At 26.8% G+C, this 25251-nt stretch overlaps 1 protein-coding gene and 2 long non-coding RNA genes across 3 annotated transcripts; 1 reads left to right on the top strand and 2 right to left on the bottom strand.

Moving 5' to 3' along the window:
* Positions 1–1026: 1026 nt before the first annotated feature.
* Positions 1027–12261, bottom strand: LOC100209343 (endothelin-converting enzyme homolog). The gene is made up of 16 exons (XM_065812501.1): positions 11312–12261; positions 11066–11131; positions 10603–10716; positions 10398–10478; positions 10193–10323; positions 9877–10099; positions 7048–7146; positions 6534–6611; positions 6331–6434; positions 6190–6248; positions 4803–4857; positions 4415–4613; positions 4146–4211; positions 3970–4065; positions 3787–3863; positions 1027–1485 (listed from the first exon to the last, which is right to left on the bottom strand). The coding sequence occupies exons 1-16, from the start codon at positions 12047–12049 to the stop codon at positions 1371–1373; spliced, it is 2301 nt and encodes a 766-aa protein (XP_065668573.1). The 5' UTR covers positions 12050–12261; the 3' UTR covers positions 1027–1370.
* A 4956-nt stretch (positions 12262–17217) lies between these two features.
* LOC124808249 (uncharacterized) lies at positions 17218–17979 on the top strand. The gene is made up of 2 exons (XR_010641983.1): positions 17218–17269; positions 17498–17979. It is a non-coding gene; the product is annotated as an uncharacterized LOC124808249 (long non-coding RNA).
* A 3001-nt stretch (positions 17980–20980) lies between these two features.
* LOC136088564 (uncharacterized) lies at positions 20981–23783 on the bottom strand. Its single transcript, XR_010642269.1, has 2 exons — positions 23706–23783; positions 20981–21933 (listed from the first exon to the last, which is right to left on the bottom strand). It is a non-coding gene; the product is annotated as an uncharacterized LOC136088564 (long non-coding RNA).
* Positions 23784–25251: the final 1468 nt, after the last annotated feature.

Raw genomic sequence — 25251 nt, forward strand, 5'->3', positions numbered from 1 at the left:
ACACCGACTGACAGTCGGTGTATCGACAGTCAGTACGACTGTCGATACACCGACTGACAAATAGGTAGAAATGCGGGGAGTATGTATGCATCGCGATAACGACTGACAAATAGGTAATATGCAAGGAGTGTTGCTACGTCGACTAACAAATAGGTAGAACATGCAAGGAATGCTCTATTGACTTAGGGTTTATTTTAGACAATCTAAAATCAATAAAAAAAAAAAATATTTTTAATATTTTTTTTTTTAAAGGTGATTTTTTTAGATACCAATTTTTTATTTAAATCAGTCAGGTTTCATTTTCTTTTTTTATTTATATAGTTTATTTTTGTTTTATGTATTACAACAAATAAAATGTAAAACTATAAAAAAACAAACAACAACCAAAAAAAAATTAATAATAAAATTTTGTAGTATTTATGAAGTTTTGTGATAAAGGTAGGTTACTTACCAAAATGGTATAAATATCAAACACTGGAAGGTTCAAATTAGTATGAAATAAAAATAACTTAATATGAAATTAATATGAGATAAAAACAACTTAATATGAATTTAATATGAAATAAAAATAACTGTTTTTTTCTGGTTTAATTTTTAAGAACCCAATTGAATTTTATTCAATCATCATTATTTTAGTTTATTAGGGTCTTAAACGTCTGCTAGGTTTAAAAACTGAGAGAATAGAGAGAAAAAGTAACCAACGTATAAAACAAAACATTTCCATGCATGACTAAACATTTCCATGACAACATGACTATATTACATAATTAGTTGTATATATACATCGGTCAAAACCCAGCTAAAAAATGTTCACGTTACTGTAAATATTTTTAATTTAAAATAATAATAATTAAAGATTTTGTAAAGGTTACAGTTGTAGATATGAACCAGTAAACAACCCAGAACCAAGAATTTGTTTAGGTTGAGCCTAGTGATACTTTACTAGGATTTAGCTTCTTGGATTTAGACAAAGAGTTTTGTGAATGATATTAAATGCCCAATATTTATATATAAAAAAAAAATTGATTTGTTATGTCTGATATGTATATATAATCAACAGATTTACTACGTTTGATATTTAAACATATTTTGCTTTTCAATCATGTTGAAATTGAACAAACAAAACATTTTTATATTTCCGTACTTTAATTCAATGTTTTTCGAAACACGATTCACACGATACTGTTACCATCAGCATAATTACAGCAAGAAAGAGTGTCGTATCTTTTTTGTCTTTCATAAATTTTTTGAATTACATCATATGTAATTCGTAAAAAAATTTGATTCTTTTTGGGAAACTTGCTTTAGAGAACCAAAAGTTCATAATTCACCAAAACAGAACCCATGTGCACAACGATCGAAAGTTGCGGCTACTCATCACTAACAGTCCATACTGAACATTTATTCTTTGGATTCATGCGACTACCAATAGGGCAGTTGAAAGCTTTTGAAAATTCTTTCGAGTTGGAAAGTGTTCCAATAACTCTAATGGGAATACATACATACATACATACATACATACATACATACATACATACATACATACATACATACATACATACATACATACATACATACATACATACATACATACATACATACATACATACATACATACATACATACATACATACATTTATTTATACATACATACATACATACATACATACATACATACATACATACATACATACATACATACATACATACATACATACATACATACATACATACATACATACATACATACATGTATACATACGTACATACATATCAGAGGCGTAACTATAAATTTTTTATAAAACTACAAAAAAATAACAGGACCCGTCCACTGAAAATTTATTTATTATATTTATAAAGAGAACATGTAATATTTGCTTGATATATCTAGTTAATAAAACACGATTAAGTATTATTTATTTTAAATAATAGAAAAAAATTCTTGAATCTCTGCTCCAAATAGTTATAAAAAAGAAAGAAGATTGATATTATGTTTAAGGGAAGCATACTTAATATTAAAAACTAACTTTACCTCATTTAAGACTCTGACAGAACTTTTAAATTCTTAACAGCTATACTATCTTCAAACGAAATAATTCTTAGAATGCTATCAAGAATATAAAAAAAAGTTGAAAAATATCCTAAGGAATCTTTTATTTATTAAACTGCCTTAAATATAATTTTTTCTTGCCTATTATTTTCTTTTTTTTGCAAATTTCGCAAAAGTCTCATCCTTTTACAGTGAGTGTTCCTAAGTGCTCTAAAAATTTTTATTTGTCCAGTTTTTTTCCTCACACATTTTTTTCTCTATTGCCAAAATTGCACAATGTTTGGGACGTTCCTGAGGCATGCTATTTCTATATTATCATCAAGAACAGTATTGCTGTGTTTTCATCTAAAAAATCTCACTAAATAAAGTTGTATTTGATGAGGAGTATGTTGGCTAAATCTTTTATTATATTTGCTTCTGTGATTAGTTAAAATGATTACATTAATTAATTGGGTTAGAAGTTTTTTTTGTCAAATTGCCCGGGTAATCCTGTTGTTACAATTTAGCTGATTCAATTAGATTATCTTCCAATAATTTTGTTAAATTTTGAGGTTGCATAAAATTAAAATTTTTTTTCCATTCTAGTAAATGTTTCACTTATTTGCACGTTGAAAATATTTAAAATACATTTGAAAATAAATTTGAAATCTTTATTCAGCGCATTCATGTAAATAACTTCCGCTTAACTTATCAAAACGTCTTTTATATTTGGATTGCCTTTTAAACTTAAAATTTGGTTTTATTTTCCACTTACTGCAAATAGAAGAAGCCTCTAATTTAAATTATTTGGTCTAAAATCTTTTAACTTGAATTTTAGATTATCTAATAACTCGTATACTTCTCTACAACAAGAAACAGCGTCATTTATTTAAACCAGCGTCAGATTTATATTGTAACTCGCGGAATAAACATATGTGTAGCGCAGATGGCTGAGTATTATTTTTTTTAAAATTCCGTTATAAACGCCATTCATCGCATTAGTTCTGTTAATAAATTTAAAAAAGTGCCTTGACCACGGCACTTTTTTAAATTTATTTAATTATTTTTAAGTAATAGTAATAACTGATTAAATGCAGAATGATCCTTCATTTCATAAAAATGCAAAAATGTTTTTTTAATCTCTATTTGACAAAGTTGAGCAAGAGTTGAGTTACAAACGATCAACTCAAAGTTGAGTTAAAAACGCAGCAATAAACCATTGCATGTTTTTATTAGTATTATTGAAATAATACAGAGTTCGTTTAGACAAACAAATAGCGAGTATGCACATCTGGCCGACTACTCTATTCTGTTTTCCTCGCAGTTTATATCTGTTGTAAATTATTGTGATAGTGTTTATCATTTCAACACATTTGAGATAAATAGTTTAACTAATTTAGGAAATTGTTTTTTACCTAAGAATACGGGAAAAATAATAAATCAAAAAAATGTATTTTTTAAAACAAAAATTAGTACCACTTATATAAAAAAAAATTGAAAAATGTGAATAATATTAGTAAGGTTCGCGGGGTCCTCTGAGGTCCGGGGCCGCCTCCGCTTTGTGGGATTGTGCTACCCCTAGTTACGCCACTAAGACATACATACATACTTAAATACATACATACATGCATCCACGCACACACACACACACACATACACACACACACACACACACACATATATACATACATACATACTCACAAAAGATAAATAAGAAATAGAAAGAACAAGAGTACAAATTTATAAATAACGTGTACCTAAACTCTTCTTCGGAGTGTCTATCATTAAGTGTTGATAAGTATTGTTCACTTGGTCGACTGTTGCTACAATAAGCCTATATAAAATAAAAAGTTGTTTTAAAATTGGCTTGAAAAACTTGATTCTGAACGGAAAAAAATATCCAAAATGCCTTTTGAAATTTTTAGAATTAAATTAAAAACCTGAGCAAATGCAATATGAAAAAGTTGTTCATTATTAAAATCCAATCCTTCAATCAAATTGTCTCCTCCAGATGTTTTTACCCAATTATAATAAGCCTAGGAAAATTTTTGTTTTGATTAAATATAAAATAATAAATTTTATCAAATACATTGTTTAGTTTATTGTTGTTTACAACCTTAAGTGCTGTTTTAAATCCACCATTATCGGCTATATTTTCACCCAAGGTTAGTTTGCCATTCAGCTAGAACGAAACCAGTAGAATTATGTTTTAAATATTAAAAATAAGAGCTAAATAAATTGAGTAATATTTATTAGCTAAAAAAATTAAACAACTAGAATGCTGTACACAGTATTTAAAAAAGTTATTTTTTGAATAAGAATAAAAAAGTTTTTTTTAATCAATTAACAATACATTTTATAATAAAACACAGAGCTGAAACGTACCGGATATTTTCCTCTAATTTTATATTTAGAATATTGATCAACTATACATTGTGCTCTTTTTTTAAAATGAACAAGCGATTGGTTAGTCCACCATTGTTTGGACAGCTCTCCTTTTTTGTTGAATTTTCTTCCTGTGTTATCAAAACCGTGTGTAAGCTCATGGCCCAATATAGAACCAATAGCACCATATAACATAGCCCTAATAAATTTGAATGTTAAAACTTTTAAGTTTATGTAAAATAATTTTTAAACATCAAATATTAATTCCTATTAAAATCAAATTATAGACAGTTATTATAATTACGCATAGATATCTAATTAAAGAAATATTTTATATTTAACTATTTTTACAAAAACCATATTTTTGTTAGAAAAAAATCAAACCTACATTGATAAGTTTACACCGTGAAAAAATGGCGGCTGAAGTATCCCAGCAGGAATAACTAAACAAAATTTCTTTGATTTTAAAAGAAAATTTATTAAATACATTAATCCCTCATTAGAAAAAAATCATCAAGTAATTAAAATTTTAAGTTTAGTATTAAACAAAAATTAATAAATAGATTAAATAGTAACTAACAAGTAAAAACTAATTTAAAAATAAAAACATCAAATGTGATCAATCAAATCATCACGTGATCAATCAAATCATCATGTGATCAATCAAATCATAATGTGATCAATCAAACCATCATGTGAAAATTCTTTTTAATTAATTTTTAAATACGTCAGGTTTGTCAATTACTATAATATCAAAAATGTCTGCTATAAAATCGGCTCTCTACAGGATATGCTGTATCCTTTAAAATCTTCTAGGTTTATTGTCAATCATAAACTTACAATTTCCATAAAAAACTGTTCCATATATTTAGGTAGCAACATCTTTGGGAATATTTTCGAAAATAACTGTGTTTTCATGTTTTTATTTATAATAAACCATTGTTTAGAGTTCTAAACAAAGAGACTCAATTCAATCTATTATTAACTCTTTAATTTTATCATAAAGTTGTAAGTTACACGACTTGCAGATTAGTCATTACATGCCAAATCAGCATAATATGTCACTTTCTATATCATAAAATATTAATGAACAGAATAGTTTTCTTTAGCCTCAAAATCTTAACCTATCTAAAAAAAACTAAAAAAACTTTAAAAAAGGTTTTTTAGTTTGATTCTAACTAAAGTTTGTTAAACAAACGTAATTAGGATATTTTTTGCGTTTTTTATAGGAAAAAGAAATTCGAAGTCAGAAAGAAACCCGACTATTTTTTGTGGACCTAATATGTACCCCAAAGTTTCATATATTACACCTGTTTTTATAAAAATCTGATGGCTGTATAAAGTTACTCCAAGTATAGATTATATTCCTAAAATATTTTTTTAACGTAAACCCTTAAACGAAAAATATGTTTAAAATGCAACGTAAGAATGAAATAATAAACTGCAAGTGTATAGCGATTTTAATACTAAAATCTATACCAGTGTACATACATGTAATTTCTAGTTACATTTTTTATAATCAACTAATTTTCTGGAAAGTCGCACTTTCCAGAAAATTTATTGACTATAAAAAATGTCGGTTGTAAAATGTTTGAAAAAATTTAAAGTACTAAGTAAGCTGATTTCAACCGACAGCCACGTAAAAACAGGTTTAACTTTCTCTTCAGAAGACAATTTTTTAACGCTTAAGTTTTGCTAAGTTATTTTGTTTAAAAGTTAATCTGTATTTCAAAAATAAAAAAATAATAAAGTTAATTTTATAGCAGGTCCCTTACTCATTCCGTTTTGATTGAAGCTGTACATTGCGTTAATGGTTTGGGGATCCATTGGCCATCTTAAATATAAAAGGTAATTGTTGTATATAAAGTTCTAAATAACATTTAAAAAATCTTTAATTAAAATTCTATTATGCTTACTCGCTTTTATCAACTTTCTTTCGCAACTTGTTCAACATCCGATTATGAGCAAACTTGATCAGAGAGAGTCGATTGTGAAACAGATCATCGCTGACTATTTTCAACTATGTAAAATAAAATGCGAGTAGACTCTTTAAAATACTCTATTAAAATACGTGAAAACTCAAATCAATGTATCAAGTGAAATGATTAAAGCACTTTACGTCTTTGTATTTAATATCAAATCTTGTATCGTTATTTATATAAGACGGATAGCCAACTTGATCTTTCATGGAATCAGCCTAAAACAATATTAGCTAAATGTTTCACAAAATAAACACACTTAATATATTTATATAAAGTCAGGTTGTAACAAGATACAAAAATTTCATTTTTTATTCAATATTGCTTTAAATTGTTTCATAAAGTGCAGAGATTGTCTGAAACAGATTGAAACATTACAAGAGAAAAGTAGTATCACAAGTCACTGATTCTTAAGTTTAACGTTAATTATTACTAATGCGAGAGTGTTTTATATTTACGTTAACAACCACATACAACAAGAGTTTAAAGCAGTATTAAATATATAAATGAAACATTGATTTATATAGTTTTAATTTTTTATTTCATAGATAGTCATGGTGAGGATAAATAACAGTAAGACATTACCATAACAATCTATACTATTGTTTTAATAGTACAGAAATAAATAAAAATCTTTCTAAAAACGTTTCTAACCTTTTCGGCAACTCTTGCTTTTGTCACCTCGTCCATCCAATGCAACGTTTTTACATTGTCTTTAAACGCTTCTCGTATATTTGTAATCATATTAGTAGCCTAATTTTTAAAAATAAAATTATCAACAAATGGTAATCAACATTATCAACAAACGCTAACCAACATTATCAACAGATGGTAACCAACATTATCAACAATATTACCAGTAATATTACCAAAAATTTCTTTTTCTAATTAGGTCAACCTGGGTTTCAAAAGAAGCGTAATTAATAATGGTTTTAATAATAATATTTGCTTTTAAAACCATTTTCTTAGAAAATGCTCCTGGGTATCAAAAGAAGCGTAATTAATAAGGATATTAAAAATAATATTTGTTTTTAAAACTTCTTAGAAAATGTTCCTGTTAGTTTTCCCTAACTAAAATTTAAAATTTAAAATTTTTAAAAAATAAATGTTACTTTTAAAATCCTTATTTAATTACGCTTCTTTTAATACCCAGATTGACCTATTTCAAAAAAGAATTTATTAATATTACGTGGCAATAAATTTTCAAAGACAAAGTTACCAAAAAAATTTTCAAAGACAAAGTTACCAAAAAAATTTTTAAATATTATTTTTTTCAAATTTTAAATACTGTTTTCCACAAATAAAAAACTACTCTTTTTACAATTAAAAAAAAGAAGGGATATTCGACACAACCTAATGTAACAGGCTCTCGCCTAACATTAAAAAAACAATATTTACTTTGGTTCATATACATGTACCAAGTAAAACTGAAAATCTCTAAAATTACCTGATCTGAAAATAAATGAAACAGTTGATGAGAGTTTTTTAAAAAGAGCCAAGTCACATTTTACATTTTGGCCAATAAATAGTTTTTTTTTAAAAAAAAATTAGTTATTTCGTTAATTATCCTTTGAATATCAATAGTTTTATAATCGTAAATAAAAATGATGAACAACTTTTTTATTCATACTAACATAGTTAGATTTGTATCTTTTTTAATAAAAAAACCCAAATGTTGAAACTCAACTCAATTTAAGAAAAAATAAACATAGGTTCTTTTAGAAAAACGTTCTTGAATTTTTATTAGGCAGACATCTGTAAATTTTGTAAGTGTTCTTTTTAAATAAAATTTTTCGTGGAGGTTTTATATTGACACTTTAGAAAGCACGCTTTCAAAAAGAGATGATTTAAAGTGGATGTGTGGGGGAATGTGACACCTTTCCCCCTATATTGTATATGCAAGAACCAATTACACTAAGTTGAAAAAAATTTATTCTGAACAAAAACACGCTTGCAAAATCGTATTTGGAGCTTCAAAAAATGTATCTCGTGAGCCATTTTTATGTAAACTTTGAGCGTTAAATGCTTACAAAAATAAACTTATATCTAGTTACTCAGTTCATGTTTAAAATAAAAAATGGGCTTAAAATAAGATTTAAATATTATCTTCGATGATATTTAAATCTTATTCTAGCGATGTAGGCTGAAAATACCCCACCAAATTTTCAGAAGACCACTTTTTTACTCCTAAGTAAAACCAAAAGTAGGTTTTTACTCTAATTAATAATCGGGGATTTTGTGGAAATATTTTCTGCAAAAATTGTAAAAATCTCTAACAAAAGTAAAAATCCCAATAAATAAGCGTAAAAAAGCGCGCTTGACTCAGAAACTAGAGATCCGTAGTTCAACACCACCTCTGGGCAAGTTTAATAACATCGGTAAGGAAGAAGGCGCGAACTTCCTTTCAAATGCTCTTCCACGGTGCTCTGTGATAAGACCGTATTGACTTCTTTGAGCACCTTCTTGGGGCACCTTCTTGGGGCACCTAAACTAATTAATTAAAAAAGCCCAAATTTTGTAAGCGTAAAAGATTTTCAAAACAAGAAAAATTTAAATGAAAAAATAAACTAAAAAAAAAAAGTTGTCTTACAAGAAAACAAAGATAACATTAACAAAAAATAACAGTTTTAGTTATAAAAGCAGAGTGAACTGTTTACAGATGTTGCAAATGCTGGTGATATTAGTTTTCCAAAAATAAAATGGATTGACGACAGCAATGTTATTTGAAGTTCGATACTAAATAATTCTAATATTAATTACAGAAACTATAAATGGTTGCTATTTATATTTATCACAATGACACCGACAATGAATCTATTAAGGTTCTTGATCTTACATTCAAATCATATTTCTGAATTTACATCAAAACTGTCACTATGCCACATCAATTTAACTTACATTAAGTTGTCATGAAAATATTTAGTCAGCAACAAAAAATCTTAAAATATTAGTTCAAGTTTTTTACATAAAAAGTCAACCTTCGCAACAGTTTCAACAAATAGAATTCATGTTTAATTAAACACATTTTTGTTCTTGAATAGTTAAAATGTCCTTATCTTGAATACACATCTTCTATGTGATGTCTGTGTTTGAAAAAAGATATTAATTTTATTGAAATGGCACAGCATGAAGCAAGTGCAGCATTTTTAGGATAGAAAAGATAGAAAGCTATTTTGCAAAGCAGATTTCTCCCTTAAAGAAATTTTAAACCAACTAAAAGTACTTTTAACTACATAACAAATGTATTTTTCTGAAAACAGTATAATAATGATTTCAAAAAAGCAACCGTAGCACTGTGGTTAGAGCATGGTCTGAGGTTTGATACCTGCTCTTGCCATAATTTCGTCATTGGCAATTGAAGTCATAACGAAGTTCCAAGTTAAATGCACTTCAGCGCTGCTCTGTGACAAGATCGTTAAGTTTTCATTGGAGCATCTTTATACCCATTTACAAAAAAAAAGGAAAATTATACTAAATACTTACAATTAATTTAGTGCTTTCTTTAAAATGTTTTTCGGTATATGTTCTAGCGATAATTTCACCAAGATATTCATTAGTATACGATACACACGTCTTCCACCTTTTTCGTAGCCCTTTTGAACCTAAAACCTTTTCTTTGTAATGCATTCTTGCTTTTAAAAATTTTTCTGATAGGTAAGGAACTTCATCTTGAATAACACTCCATACAACATAGTTCGAAAGAACACTAAAGTTTATTATAGAAAGTAAACTTTATTTATCAAAACTGAAATGTCTAATAAAAAGAGAGCATAGTTAGGTATTGTTTAAATTTACTCACTCTGGTCCTACAGATTCTACTACGGACATCATTTTTTTTAAATAAGCCACAGACGGTGCAATAATGCTTTCGTTTTTCGCAATGTAACTTCGACCTTTAAACACTTCGTTAACATATGTGTGCCAATTAAACTAGCAAAGGTATTTATAAATTAATTTTTTTTTTTTAAATAAAACAAAACTTTATTCAAGAGTTTCCCTCTTACATTTGGGACTTCATTTTCAAGTTCTTGCATTGTCATTTTGTGAAACCATGTTTCTTGCTTAACATCGTCGGGTACACTTATCTGAAAATAATAAATGAAGACATTCAACTTTAATTACTATCTGTATATAAAGCTTTACTATACTTTTTTTGCTTAAGCTATTAGATTTAAATAAAATAAAAAAATTTTAGAGTTATTTTTTTACCTCTGCAAGCTTTTTCTCGAAAGCTATTGTCTCTTCCGCTTTCTTTTTTATATCTCCTTTAGCTCCAAGAAGTGTGGCCACGTCAATCAAATACTCTTTATAAGCTTTTAAAGTCTATGATAGGTATAAAAGTTATAAAAATTTTTTGTTGAAGTTTTATAAAGTTATAAGGAGCTATAAAGCAAAGCTGTCAACACTGTTTATAAAGTGAGTGTATATACTAAGGTTTAGTGAGGGGGTAGAAGGAGTGAGGGGAAACAATTTGAAATTTGAAAATTTTCTAACGAAGAAAAAGGTAAGATAAAAGCAAAAGTATATGAATAAGAAAAGTTTTTTTCATACTGTGCATGCGTTAAGAAGTTAAAATACTGCTCTCCCCCTCCACCAGCGTTGCTGAGCCTGTAAAGGGCAAACACAATTTTCGCTGGATTTTATTAGTTAAATAAAAAGTTTTGTATTTTACCTTTAACTTTTCGGAATCTTCTGAGAGATATATTTCTCTTGGAAGGCTAGGCCCTGCTTGGTCTATCTGAAAAATATTTTAAGCACGGTTCATAACAGTTAATTTATTTTTTAAGTTATGTTTTTGTATTAAAAAACTTTTTAAAAAATTCGAATTAAACTCCCTCGAAAGTTTTTGTATTAATTAAATTTCAATTAAATCAATGAAATATATCAGACACAGCATGTTTTTTTCATTAATAACTACCTCCAATATGTGATCGTTTGCATGTCTCGGATCGTCGCTTACATGGATAGAAAAAAGTGGACCTCCTGAGGACGTTAAATCCCTATGTATATTTAATAAAGTTGCTGTTATGTTCCAACTGCTATTCCACGAATTATCGCCAGCCATATCCCAACCACCAACTTGTTTTATTAAATCCATCATTGGTTTTTTTCCTTTTTTATTGATTCCGTTTGGCCCTCTTTGGTCCATGCAAGATTGAAAAAAAGCTTTGGTTCTTTTCATCATTTCTCTTTCATTTTTTACTTTAGAAGTCAAAATTTTATGCAATATACCTTCTACTTTCTGATTAAGTTTTGTAAATGTTGAATACGTTGAACTTGTAACTGGAATAGGATTGCGCCTAATCCATCCAGCGCATGCATATTTATAAAAATTTTCGCAAGGGTTAACTTTCTCTACTGATAAAGAATCTTGCACATACTTTTTTACTTTTTGACACTCAGTGGTATTGCATTTCGGAAAATTATTACTTAAAGACCTCCTAACAGCTCCGCCGGTTGTTATTAAGTCATCAAAACTGTCTTCTTTTTGGTCGGTGTGCAAAACAAACAAAATCCCAGCACATGCAAGCAAAGTCAAAAGTCCAACTACAGAAACTAATCCGCAATTTCTGGAGTTCTTTTTAATATTAGTTTTTTCATTTTTTACACAAGATTCAGATTTTTCAAACCGATCAAACTCAAATTCTTCCATCATTTTGCAAGCAACGAGCTGACCTAGATTTTGCCGCCTAGCTTTGGAGAGCTAGATACCTCTTTATCTGTATTATAATAGAAGTAATCTTTTGATCTATATAAATTTTTAGGCTTCAAAATTAAACATTATTAAAGACCCAAGCTTAGGCTTTATTTTAAGAGCAAGTCAAGCGTGCACAATTTTGCTGCATTATTAATGAGCAGCGCGCGTTTAATTCAATGAAGTCTAAAAGCTTGAAGATAATAGCATGCCTAAGAATATGCAAGGTGAAGAAAGTTTAAGTTTCAAAACACGCTGTTGATATTCGATTCAGTTTGCAATTAGTTTCAATTCATTTTGAAAATAAACAGCATTTTGTTTTGATAAAAAGACACTTGAAATTTGTATGTCAATTTTTTTGTCTTAATAGACAAAAAAAAATGATATCTCCGAATTAAATTCACTAATTAAACCCGAATTAAATTCACTAATGACATAAGTATGTATATACATACAAAGGCAATTCTACAAACAAAATGTGGGGGAAGGGGGGGGGGCGAAATCATTAAAAAGTTACACTGGCTTTGTAAAAAGAAAAAAAAAAAGTCCTCAATATTAAAATTTACCCGACTTAATTGTGTCAAATACCCGACAAGCCGACTAAATTTGAAAAAACTCGACTTGAAAATCACCTTCTTTGGGGGTACGGTTGAAAATCACCTTCTTTGGCAATTTTACGGGGTGGGTTTATCACCCTTTCTCCCTCCCCCCCCCACCCCCTTAAAATTGCCTCTGAATATATATATATATATATATATATATATATATATATATATATATATATATAAAATAAAGTTTTGCTTTAGAATAGGAAAATAAACAATAAAAAGGTTTTAGACATCAACAATAAATTGCAGCGGTGGCGCAGTGGTTGAGTTCTAATTCTTCAGAACCATAAGGTTCGAGGTTCGACGCCGGCTCTATCACAATAAGCGACATTAGAAAGGAAAAAGGCGTGAACTTCCTAGTTAAATGCTCTTCCGTGGTGCTCTGTGACCGTAAAGACCTCTGGGAGCACCTTAATAACCACCAAAAAATAAATAAAATTAGCATTAATAGTGTTATTTGTTACTATTCTATCTTTTCTAAAATTACAATTATATTTTTTTTTACTTTCAAGTTTTTATTAGTTTTTAATATTTTTTTAAATTTAAATCATTTTGAGACATTGAATTGTAATTTTTTTTACAGATTATTTTTTATGACAATCACCTTTTTTCCACCTCTTTTTAGAACCACTCTTTCTTTCTTCCGCCACTCTTTCTTTTTTCGACCACTCTTTTTTTCTTTTACCACTCATTTGTTTATACTGTTTGCGAAAACTCCGTTCTAATAAATCTCTTTAATATATAATACACATGTTTTCTTTAACTACGAGGTTAACATTTATATTAATATACTAACTTATATTAATTGTTTAGGTCTTCAATCATTGAAGCATAGCAATTAAATGTTCTTATTAGTGCTCCAGCTGTTCGAGTACTAAGAATATATTTCTTAGAACTAGGTATTTTTTATGGCTACCAAAGTTCAAAGCAATATGCTATTACCAAAAAGTTTAGATTTTTTATCTTTAAAAACAACATTATCAAAAATAACACTGGTCTAGTACTAATAATTCAAATAAAAAATAAAAAAATCACAACTTGCAAAACAATGATCATAAAAAATAACTTTCGAAGAACAAAAAATCTTTTTACGAAGTTTCGAGAGTTCGAGGAACTTCTTTCGAAAGTTCGAGGGACAAAAAACTTCTTTCAAGGTTTTTAAAGATTTTTTTAAGATCTTTAACGTATTTGTTTTTGCCGAGTAAAGCCTAGAAATTTATTTTTGCCAAATAATATATATATATATATATATATATATATATATATATATATATATATGTATATATATATATATATATATATATATATATATATATATATGTATATATATATATATATATATATATATATATATATATATATATATACATATATATATATATACATATATATATATATATATATATGTATACATACATACATATATATATATATATATATATATATATATATATATATATATATATATATATATATATATATATATACATATATATATATATATACATATATATATATATATACATATATATATATATATATATATATATATATATATATATATATATATATATATATATACATGTATACATATATATATATATATACATATATATATATATATATATATATATACATATATATATATATATATATATATATATATATATATATATATATATATATATATATATATATATATATATATATATATATATATATATATATTTATATATATCCCGGCCAGCATGCCCAGATGGGTTGTATCCCGGGATTGCGTGGGCATCCGGGCATGGGCTTGATGTGGGCTTGTCATACAATTTTATATGGGTCCCATATGGGCAAATTAATAAAATTACGAAACTCATTATTTACTATTATTATTATATACTTTCGTATTCCGTCATTTATTTTGATTGGAATATAATAAAATAGCATTTAAAACTTGTTTTAATTTCGAGTGTTCAGTTCATCCAAGGCAGCTAGATTATGAATTTGTATATTATGCATCGGGAATTTGTTAATTGCGCCAATTTGCAACGCTATAGTTATAGTGAAATATTAATTATGAAATTATTTTGAAAAAAACAGCGAACATTTAGTAAGTTCTAATGTTTTGTTTTGAAAATAGTATATTTACTATACATATGTTTTATAAGAAATTGATCAATTTGTTTTAAACGTCATTGCTTGTATAATATATTTTTTTACGATAAAAGGACAGAAAATAACTTGCTAGTACTTGTACTGATGTAATTATTAGGCTTTAATTTATTGGTTAGTGGTTAGTAATATAATGTATTAAGTTAATTATCCGGTATCTTTAAATAATTTCAATTTAAGCTTTCAACAATTTTCCGAGATGCCATCGATCATAAAATATGTTGGTTATGTTGTCATAAAATTTTTAATAATATATTTTATTTGTGAATTCACATTTTACTGCGATAAATTTTTTATTATCGAAGTTAAATATTTATAGAATATGGCAAAAAATTTTGAATGTTGTCAAAGAACAAAAAGGATGCGAGTGAAAAGGGCAGTGGATGAGTTACTAAAGAGTGTGAATGAACGTAATGAAGAGCCCGACATTAACAATGACTTAAGTCTGTGTTATGAACATGTTTTGCATTCAAGAGATTACTACCCTCAGCATTTAGGCAAGCTGGGAATAGATGGTGGTGGTTCATTTCTGAAAATTAGTTTTGGCAATATAAGCACAGAAAAAGTTGATGAGTCAAAAAGTCCTCAACAAAAAAGTTTACGCCTACTCACAAACTCAATTGCTCGTGATACAGGTGTGAAGCGTCAACTCATTGTTGCAATTGTGGAAGATGTGTCAGAAACATATGCGACTATCAAGATGATGATGGACCAAATCCATGTTGAAGACGTCTCTTTTGTCATCTCTTGTGATCTCAAAACTGCTAACATCTTATGTGGAATTCAGTCTCATTCAAGTAAACACCCTGCTGTTGGTGTAACATTGATTCAGACAACCTCTCAGAATGTGGAGTTTCCAGGAGTTTTGGTTCAATACAAAAGAGCTACAGAGCATTTGTGTCTGCTGGCTCCAAATTCAAAATGGCTAAAGATTTTGACAACACAATTCATTCTCCTTTGATCAACATGGAGAACTCAAGACATATTTTGGACATCATTCCACCAATGGAACTACATTTACTAGGAATTGTCAATCATCTTTTCAAAAATCTTTCAGAACTTTGGCCAGGAGTAAAACAATGGCCTGCTCTGTTACACATTTAACTTCAGCCATACCACGGGGGACAATTTGCTAGAAATGAATGTCACAAACTTTTGCAAAATGTTGACATTCTTCAAAGACTGGCTGAAAAGGCTTGTGCTTATGAAGCTCAGGGTTTCATTGAAATATTTTGCAATTTTAGAGATGTTGTTTCTTCCTGCTTCGGAAAGTCACTTGAGGGTGACTTCAAAGAAAAAATTGAAAAGTTCAAAGATTCTTTTCTCTCTCTGCCAGTTACAGTGACTCCAAAGGCACATTTTATCATATTTCCGAGTTCATTGATCGACATGGGTCTGCACTTGGATTGTTCAGTAAACAAGCAACTAAAGCAATGCATTCAAAGTTTAAGACTCACTGGCAAAGATTCAAGCGAAACCCTTCACACCCTGAGTATGGAACCCAGCTTCTACACTGCGTTGTGGAATTTAACAGCAAACATGCTTAAAAGTTAAAAGAAGTATTTTCAGAAAAATGTTTAAAAAAATATTTACATAGAATTTTGTTTCCAAGTGTTAAACTCATTGAATTCTTAACTCTGATTGAAGCAATATTTGAAATTATTGGCACAAAATTTTAAAACTATTTTAATTAATTATGTTTGTAATATTTTGGTATCATTGTACAAGAAAATTTCACTTTTGAAGAAAATTAATGCCAATTAGCAAAAATGATTTTTGATATTTTTGATTCTTTTTTGGATATTTTTACTATAAACTTCAAATTGCTTTTTCTCCCTAGGACGTCGGTAAAAGATTTTGAAAATTTGCGAGGTAAGTCACCAATGCGTACATAACAAGACCCCAAAAGGGTTTTTTCGGTGCTCTCTAAAAGTATTACCGTCCAATATTTACAGGGTTTGATTTTTTCATTAGGTAGGGCAATGGCCATTTTAAAATTGAAAAAAAAGTGAAAATGTTATACCCCTACTGTAGAAGTAATTTTAAAAAATTTTAGAATCAAGTGGCAATTAAAAAAGTTTAAGCAAGTTATAGTTATATATTTTTCTAAAACCTGACGTGGAAAAAAGTTTCTATCAATGGGAGACGTTTGATGGCAAATTTTTATTATAATAAATCTCTTTAACTTTATGCATTTATGCATTACTGTTTTAAGAAATGAACATCTGTATGATTTTCAAGTATTTAAAAGATTTTGCCTAAATCTATATTATAAAACATTTTTCTTATTTTATTACTCTCCAGGTAGTAATAGGAAAAAGAAATTTTTTTACGCTTTTTGACGTTTAATTGTTAAATTTTTTTTTTTCGGCGCTAAACATATTTTTCTGTGTTTTCTTTGGTGTTTTAGGTAAGTGTCTTTATTTTTGTTAAATATATGTTTTAAATCTCGTCTATGCACCTGTCACCTACGCATATGTCTTTTAATAAAGAACTTTTCGAATGTTTACGTCATTTACATTTTGGATAAAAATTTAAATGTAAAATTTTAGGATAAAAATAGGTTCTTGATAGTTGCATTACAATTTCATTTTAATTTCTTTTTTTTTTTAACTATATTTTTTTACATGATCTTTAGTGAATTTGTTTCATCATTGTAATCATCATCATCTCGTCAGCTTGAATTAACAAATGTTGGTCAAATACAAACAAGTTCTTTGATCCACTTGTATTTGGGTGATAAAAAAGTGTTTGTTATAAATAAAAAAGAGTTTGTTATTATAAAATAAGAGTTTATTATAAATAAAATGAAAATTGATGTAATTTTGTTAATTGCAATAATAGCTTTTAGTCCCATTTATTCAACAGAAGATGGAAGCAAAAACGAATTTTCTATTTTGGAAAAAGATCGGTGTTATTTTCAGTGCAAAGTTAAGAAAATTCATTGCCAACATGTGTTAAAACTTTTTCGGCCATGCACAAAGGATTATCGTTCCTGTGCAAAAAATTGTAGATAACGAGTTTAACAAAACATTACGAAAAATAACCTTTTTAGCACTTAAATATAAATATTACATGTATGTAAAAAAAATACTTGAAATAAAACCTTGTACTATTTTATGCTGCTTATACTTTTTTTCATGTAAGTTTCACATAGCTTCATATGCTATTAAAAGTAAATTTAGTTTTTAACACGTGCAGCATTTAGAGAGAAATTTTTTTTTATAATATACATTAACGATAACTAAAAGAATTCATATAACTAAGTAACTTAATGTCTCATTTAAAGTTAACAATAATATTTTTTAATGAATACTATTATTTTTCTTTAACTCATTAGTCGTGCCTAAATTTTTCAAATCTTTTATGCCAAGATAAATATTTATCTTTTTAGCCATAGAGCATAACTTTTTAGGAGTTTTTATTTCAGGCTCTAAGCCTCGCTTCCTTTAAAAATTAAAATAATTTGTTATGTGAAAGTTATTATTACACCTTAGACTGAAGTATCTTCATGTACATATTATTTCTACAATAACTTTTTTTGTGGGTATATCTAAACTTTAAAATTATCTTATTAAAAATTGTTGACGTCAATTTATCTTCTGATTTTTCATAAATAATTGAAATTTTTTAAAATTACTCCTTCTAATAATAGTAAACATATTTAATAATAAATATTTCAGTTGACAGTGCGAGTCATGTCAAACTGTAACTGCATGAGCGAGAACTGTGGCGTGGCACACATTCCAATTGGGGGATGGGGGATGGGGTGGAGGGAATAAAACGAATTTTAGTACCCCATTTGCAAATCTAGGGGCCTTTTTGAAAACCTTTTTTTATAAACTTAAGCTTAACAAGTTTATAACTCACTCATTTCTAAAAGATTTTTGAAAGTTTTTTTGTACAGAATTTTTATAACTATTTTTTGGTCTTTGTAACAATTTTTAATTGCTAAATTATTTTTAAAACAGTTTGCTCTGTTGAGTAATTTAACTCATTGGGAAACTCTTTTATGGCATTAAATGTTTTATGCTAAATTCATTGTGTCGTTGTTTTTGCTTATTTACAATATTTTTTTGTAAACAAAAAAAGTGTCCCGTGTTTTTTCTCACCAAATTTCAGCGATGGCCCAGCGGGAATTGAACCTAGAACCTTTTGTTTCTAATGTCACCACTGTAAATATTTGCTTTTTTCTCTGCATATTTGACTTGTCTAACTAATATGGTATGATTTTATATATGATTTCAACCCAATATTTATGAAACTTAGACATGAAAATTCAATAACATAATATAATAAATTTTTTTGCAAAATATTCTTATTCCATATTTATTAAATTTACTTATAAATAACAGAGTATTAAATATTACATAAAATGATAAAAAAAATTTTTTTTACTTGATTGTATATTAAGTATACTATACTTATACTTTTTTAAATCTATTTATATATTGAATTAATATTATAATAATAGGAAAGCATAGTTCTAACAGTTAATATATTAAATTGTTCCGGTTTTAAATTCTTTTTAATTATTATGTATGTAGATTTTGTATATATATGTATATATATATATATATATATATATATATATATATATATATATATATATATATATATATATATATATATATATGTATATATATATATATATATATATTGTATATATATATACTTTGTATATACATAAATCTTTGTATATATTATGTTTATAAAAACAAGTGAGTTATTATTACTATTTGTAAACAACCTTGAAATGTAATCACCAACTATTTCAGAAATATATTGATTGATTTTCACTTAAATAGCCAACTGAATTGTTTTATAGTTCAACACCAACATATTTTCTAGAAACCAAAATTTAAACTATAGAAAAACTAAACAAAATAAACACCATTAGTTTTCGGATAAAATAAAATAATGTATAAGCTAAAATAATAAAAAAGAGTTTCAAAAAATAAATTAAGAAATAACTCAATAGATGTCAAGTTTAAAGATGTAAGATATCAGAACTTGTTTCCACACTTAATACCAGGTTTACTTAATCATATACGCCCAAAGTGTTTTTAAGAACACGGTGTCTTTAAGAACAAAAAAATAAAAGAAAAAAAAGTTCGATTTGTGTTAACTTTTGAATTTAGAAAGATTAGATTGGAAAGATTTGGAAAATAAACAGATAAAAATCTAAATATCTAAATATATAAATCTAAATATATAAATATATAAAAATAAGCAAAACAGGAGCAAATGGGCAGCAGAGGTAAAATACGTTTGACTTCGACGCCTTCGACTAGAAAGCCTTAGAAACCAATGGGAATCTTTGTAAATGATCATTTTATTTTTTGCTAAAGTTTGGAAAAGAGTTTGTGCATACGCTTAAAAGTTAATGCAGTTAGTGTATTTTGAATAAAAAGTAACTATTAGAACATCGTTTCCATTTTACTTTGCAAAAAGATATTAATGTGATGAAAAAAACAAAAGCAAAAAAATACAAAAAATAAATAAGATTTCCATGACAAATGAACTGAACAGACTACTGTTAACTGTTATTTTTTTTTTTGTAATTCCAAAATTCACAATCATAACTCTTTCCTTTCAATTTTGTTCGATAAATACTGTTTTTCAGAACTCGTCGGGTGTTTATTAAAAAGTAAGCTTTTGGTAAAAATTTATTTAATTCCGTTAAATAATTTAGTTAATTGGTAAAAATTTTCACAAAGTTCATAATTAGTTAAAACTAATTTACTAAAACCTAGTTAGCTCATGATATTTAAGTTTCTAAAAGTATTTAAAATATTCATTTTTTACAGGATGTGGGCTAAATTTATAATTCATTAAAAATTCATGTTTTTCTAGATAGAAGGCTACTGCTTTTTTTTTTTTTTTGAGACCAGAAAAAGATTTTTTATAAGGAATGTAACTTGAAAATGTTACCTGCCCAAAGTTATATTTTCGAAGACTTAATTTTATTATTAAAAATAATTGATCCATAAAAACTGCAGAGCTCGATGAGTAAAAACAGATGCAACTAATCTCGGTCTCACCTACATTTAACAAATCAAAAACCAAGATTCTGTAATCCCAATCCCAACACAAACTAATAAAAATTAGTAAAAAATTATTTTATTTTGTTTGGATTTTTTTTTTAAATCTGAGTTACCATTATTTTACAAGGCATTTATTCAACAAGTTCTTCATTGTCATGGCTTTTATCCATAACAACGCTTTAACATTCATAATTATAATATTGTAACTTCCAATAAAGTTATGCTTGTTTTCTGACATCCATTTAAGTTGCGTTTATTTTTGAACTTTTAATAAAAGAAGTGGGTAATGCTTTTCTGCTTGTTTTTTATTAGTCGTCCATTGTGAATAAAATTGATTAATATTATTTACAGTAGAACGTAATCTTATCAAAATCCACAAGCAATCGAAAACAACTCCTAAAAATAGCCACATAGACATAATGGCCGAAGCAGACTGTGAAATATTTTTCCCCTTTAAAGCAATCACAAGATTTGGTAATGATATTGGTAAACAAAAAATTGCAAAAGAAAAAAGTAAGCCTGCAAACATCTTAAACGCTTTTTGATGACTCGATATAGAATAAGAAATATCATCGCAATCTCTAAAAATTTTTGTATCTTTAGTGCAAATAAAGTTTACAATAGTCAATACTCCAGTTATTAAAAATCCAATATTAAATACTACTTTTGTTTGAGCGGATTTGGACTTGTAAGTAACTCCAGTTAGTAATATTGCAACTACCCATTCAAATACGATCATTAAACTGATATAAGTTTTTGACCGTGACAAGCTTAAAAATCGTTTCACGTAGAAAATGCATATAACTCGTTGAAATGTTAGCACCATAGCGTGTAACAACATTGAGGAAGTCAACCAAAGAGTTCCTAAGTTATTTAGTTCAAAGAAAGTATGATTTTTTTCTCCATTAATTAAAAAGGCCACATACCCAACGGCATAAAGTATTTCAACCAACAAATGTGCCACTACCTTGCTTACCAATGTTAAAGTAACTATTCCGAACCCGCTTGCAAGAAAGTAGCGTCTGAGCTTAAAAAATAATAAAGTATTTATAAAAAAAACAACAATAATCTGTATGCCTGAAAACCACGCAAACAACGTAAACTGGTTCATGCTTCTTTAATTTTTTGCTAAAATCTTCTTACAGAACAATTTCTTTATAATTTTTTAAAAATTCGTTTTTCAACCTCTCAGTTAATTGAACACATTCATTGAAAATTTTTTTTACTAGACTTTCAGATTTCAAAATTAATTTTGAAAAGCAAACATTTTAAATTAACTTTTGTTTTTGTGTATTTTAGAATAATAACAGAAAAAAAAAATTAAATAAAGGTAAACACAAATCTAAAAATATAAACTAAGCAACATTCATATTTATCTATGGAAAAACAAATTTTGAAAAAAATTGAAAGCTAGACAAACTTGTAACATTTCGTTATATTTAGCCATCTGTGTATTTATAAATATGTTACGTTAAGTTTAACTATATGGTTAAAAATGTTACCAAAAAAAAAACAAAAAAAAAAAAACTTTGGAAAAATTTGATTTTAAAAACATTCTCTTTTTTTTTCTCTTATATTATTTTAAACTTATATTATCATAATAACCTCAATGATATTTATATCTATTATTTTAATAGTTCTTTTAAAGTCATAAAAGATTAAATAATTTAGATTCATAGAAAAGGAAGAATTTTTTTTTATTATATACTTTTTGCATGAAGCGATGTCATTGGGCACCAGCAATTTTTAAGTTTTTTTTTTTCAGAAAAATCGATTGCTTCATGCGGGAGTATCTTAATTAGATGATAAAATTAAAATGTGCAAAATATAAGTTGAAGGTTTCCCGATTCTATTTTATTTTAGTTTAATTTTTTACATATACCGTAAAATCGCCTAGGTTCGGTCACCATGTAATTTCGGTCATTTAGCAAAAAATATTAAAAAAGCATGCTAAACTCAAATTTTATAAACTTTTTTTTCTCAAATGATATAATTAGTTCGTAAATATGAATTTATAAAAAAATAATAATGTTTATATGCTAACTGCTGAAATAATTCTTTAGCAAAACAACAATTTGAAAAAATGCATACTATTAAAATCTAAAATAAAGCAAATTATTAAAATAAATGATCAAATTTAATCTTAGTATTATTAAGAATCACCAAATTAATTATATTTACTAAAAAATAATTACTAATTTTTGAAAATTAACTACAATTTTTTACAAAAATTAGTGAAATTTTGAAATACTCAAACTTCGGTCATTCACGGATAAACAACGAAGGAGACAATTAGCAGTAATATTGTGAAATGTTGATAAGTATTGCAAATGTAAAACTTACCGGTAACTTTAACTGTAAATTTACCAGTAATTTATAATGGATACATTTTTTATTCAAATAAAATGCCATGGTATCTTATTTGAATAAAATATTCGTTCATAATTTCAAAATTAACTAACGGTTCTTTGAGTTCTATTAAATATCAAGCTTGTGACATTTTTTTTGGAGATAAAATTACAGCTCAACGACAAATGTGAATGCGTTGCGAATCCTGTGACCATTGGTTGTGTGGATATTGCTGTTCCACTAAGGTCAACGATACGTGCAAGAACCGCCAATAAACATACAAAACTCATTTAAAGCAAAGTACTGTTTTTTTTTGTTTATTGAATAAATCTTTTTAAATTAATTGAAAAATATATTTATAATTTTATTAATCAGTTGTGTAGCAAATGTGGCGGCAAAAGTAATAAAATAGTTAATTACAATAAAAATTAAAAATATTTAAGAAATTACTTATATTTAAGAAAGCCTTTTTTTTATGTGCTCCTTCTTGTTTTCTTTGGTGCCCGAAAAGACTTTTTATTATTGTCTGAAAAATAAATAAACAAAGTAACTAATAGTAAATAAATCTGAGATACAAAAACGATTTCTTAACAAAGTATTTAACGATACAAAAAAAATGCATAGTTAATGTCATTTCAATAATGCATAAAAAATGCATACTTAGTGTCTAAAAATAGTAAAATAACAAATTGTTAAGAAGTAATACAAAAACAAAAGTAATAACTATAATTATTATGGTTTTTGTTTTATTTTTTTGAATTAATTACATTTATGGTTGTTGTTTTTTTAAACTAACTGTGTAATACATTATATTATTACAAGATAAAACCACATTTTAATGTTAGTTTTTATTATTTGTGACGTTAAGTTTGTGATTCGTTATTAGTATTTGTATAGAGACCGAACTTATGAGATGGTATTGAGAGTTCGGTCAAAGTAGATATTTTCATTTTAAGTTAAATATTGAGTATTAGTTTTTATTTTTCATTTTTTTATTTTTGTAATATCAATTATCAATATATTTTCTGGATGTTTCATGACAAAAAAGGAAATTTTTTAATTCATGCGTGACAAATAAATGTTCAAAGCGATTTTACGGTAATTCTTAAGAAACACAAACTAGGGTGAGTTATAATTAATATACTCCTAAAACGAGTGTTGGTGTAAAACATTTTCCCGAGAATATTCATATATAATATATATGAAAAATGCAAAAAGAATAATAAACTTCGGCTGGAAAGTTTTGTTTATGTTTAACTTATTTTTACTGACGCATTTCTTTATAATTCTTCAATAGATATTTGTATTCTTTATATTCTACAATACAAAGATGTCTTTAGAGTCATGTCTTTAGAGTTGCTTATTTAAGTTAATTTTTCAAACCTATTTTTCAAGTAAGATTGCTACAAGTTAACTTTAGATTTTTTTATTTTTGTGTTAACTCCTATTCTTTTATAAACTATTTCAGCTTGAAACGACCTATTGCCAAAAATGGCTGGTACCTATTAACCGATATATTTTAATTTTAGTTAAGTTAAATTTGTATTTGTTTATTTATTTATTTATTTCGTCATTAAAAAAAGAATACAATGCCGTGTTATATAAATAAAATCTACATGACCGGGGCTAAAAGAAGTCAATATTTGCCTTATCACTACGCTCCGACGTGCTTTGATCATCATTAAAAGGTAATCATACAAATAAATGTAAAAATAAAGGTAAACATATAAATAAAGGTAAAAATACAACCATTAAAAGGTAAACATACAATTACTTTGTACCATTTAAAAGTTATACACAAATATTTACAAGTATAGTAAGCTACTAATCTATAATCAAAATAATAATAAGAAAGTAATAAGAAAATTAAAAATAATCTTTAAAAACTAAAGATAAGTTGATGGGAAAGATAAGTTGATAGAAAAATTTAAAGAAAATTTAAATTAGAGACAAGTTAATAAGATAACGAGTTTTAAAAAAAAAATATTAAAAAACT

Source organism: Hydra vulgaris, chromosome 12 (genome assembly GCF_038396675.1).
Source record: "Hydra vulgaris chromosome 12, alternate assembly HydraT2T_AEP".
Lineage (NCBI taxonomy): Eukaryota > Metazoa > Cnidaria > Hydrozoa > Anthoathecata > Hydridae > Hydra > Hydra vulgaris.

Excerpts from the sequence above, each read along its gene's own strand:
- LOC100209343 (XM_065812501.1), bottom strand. The coding sequence starts at position 12,049 with ATGATGGAAGAATTTGAGTTTGATCGGTTTGAAAAATCTGAATCTTGT. Across the intron at positions 10,324-10,397 it reads TTGAAAATGAAGTCCCAAAT|TTTAATTGGCACACATATGT; the intron begins GTAAGAGGGAAA and ends TACCTTTGCTAG. Across the intron at positions 1,486-3,786 it reads CACTCCGAAGAAGAGTTTAG|AGTTATTGGAACACTTTCCA; the intron begins GTACACGTTATT and ends TATTCCCATTAG.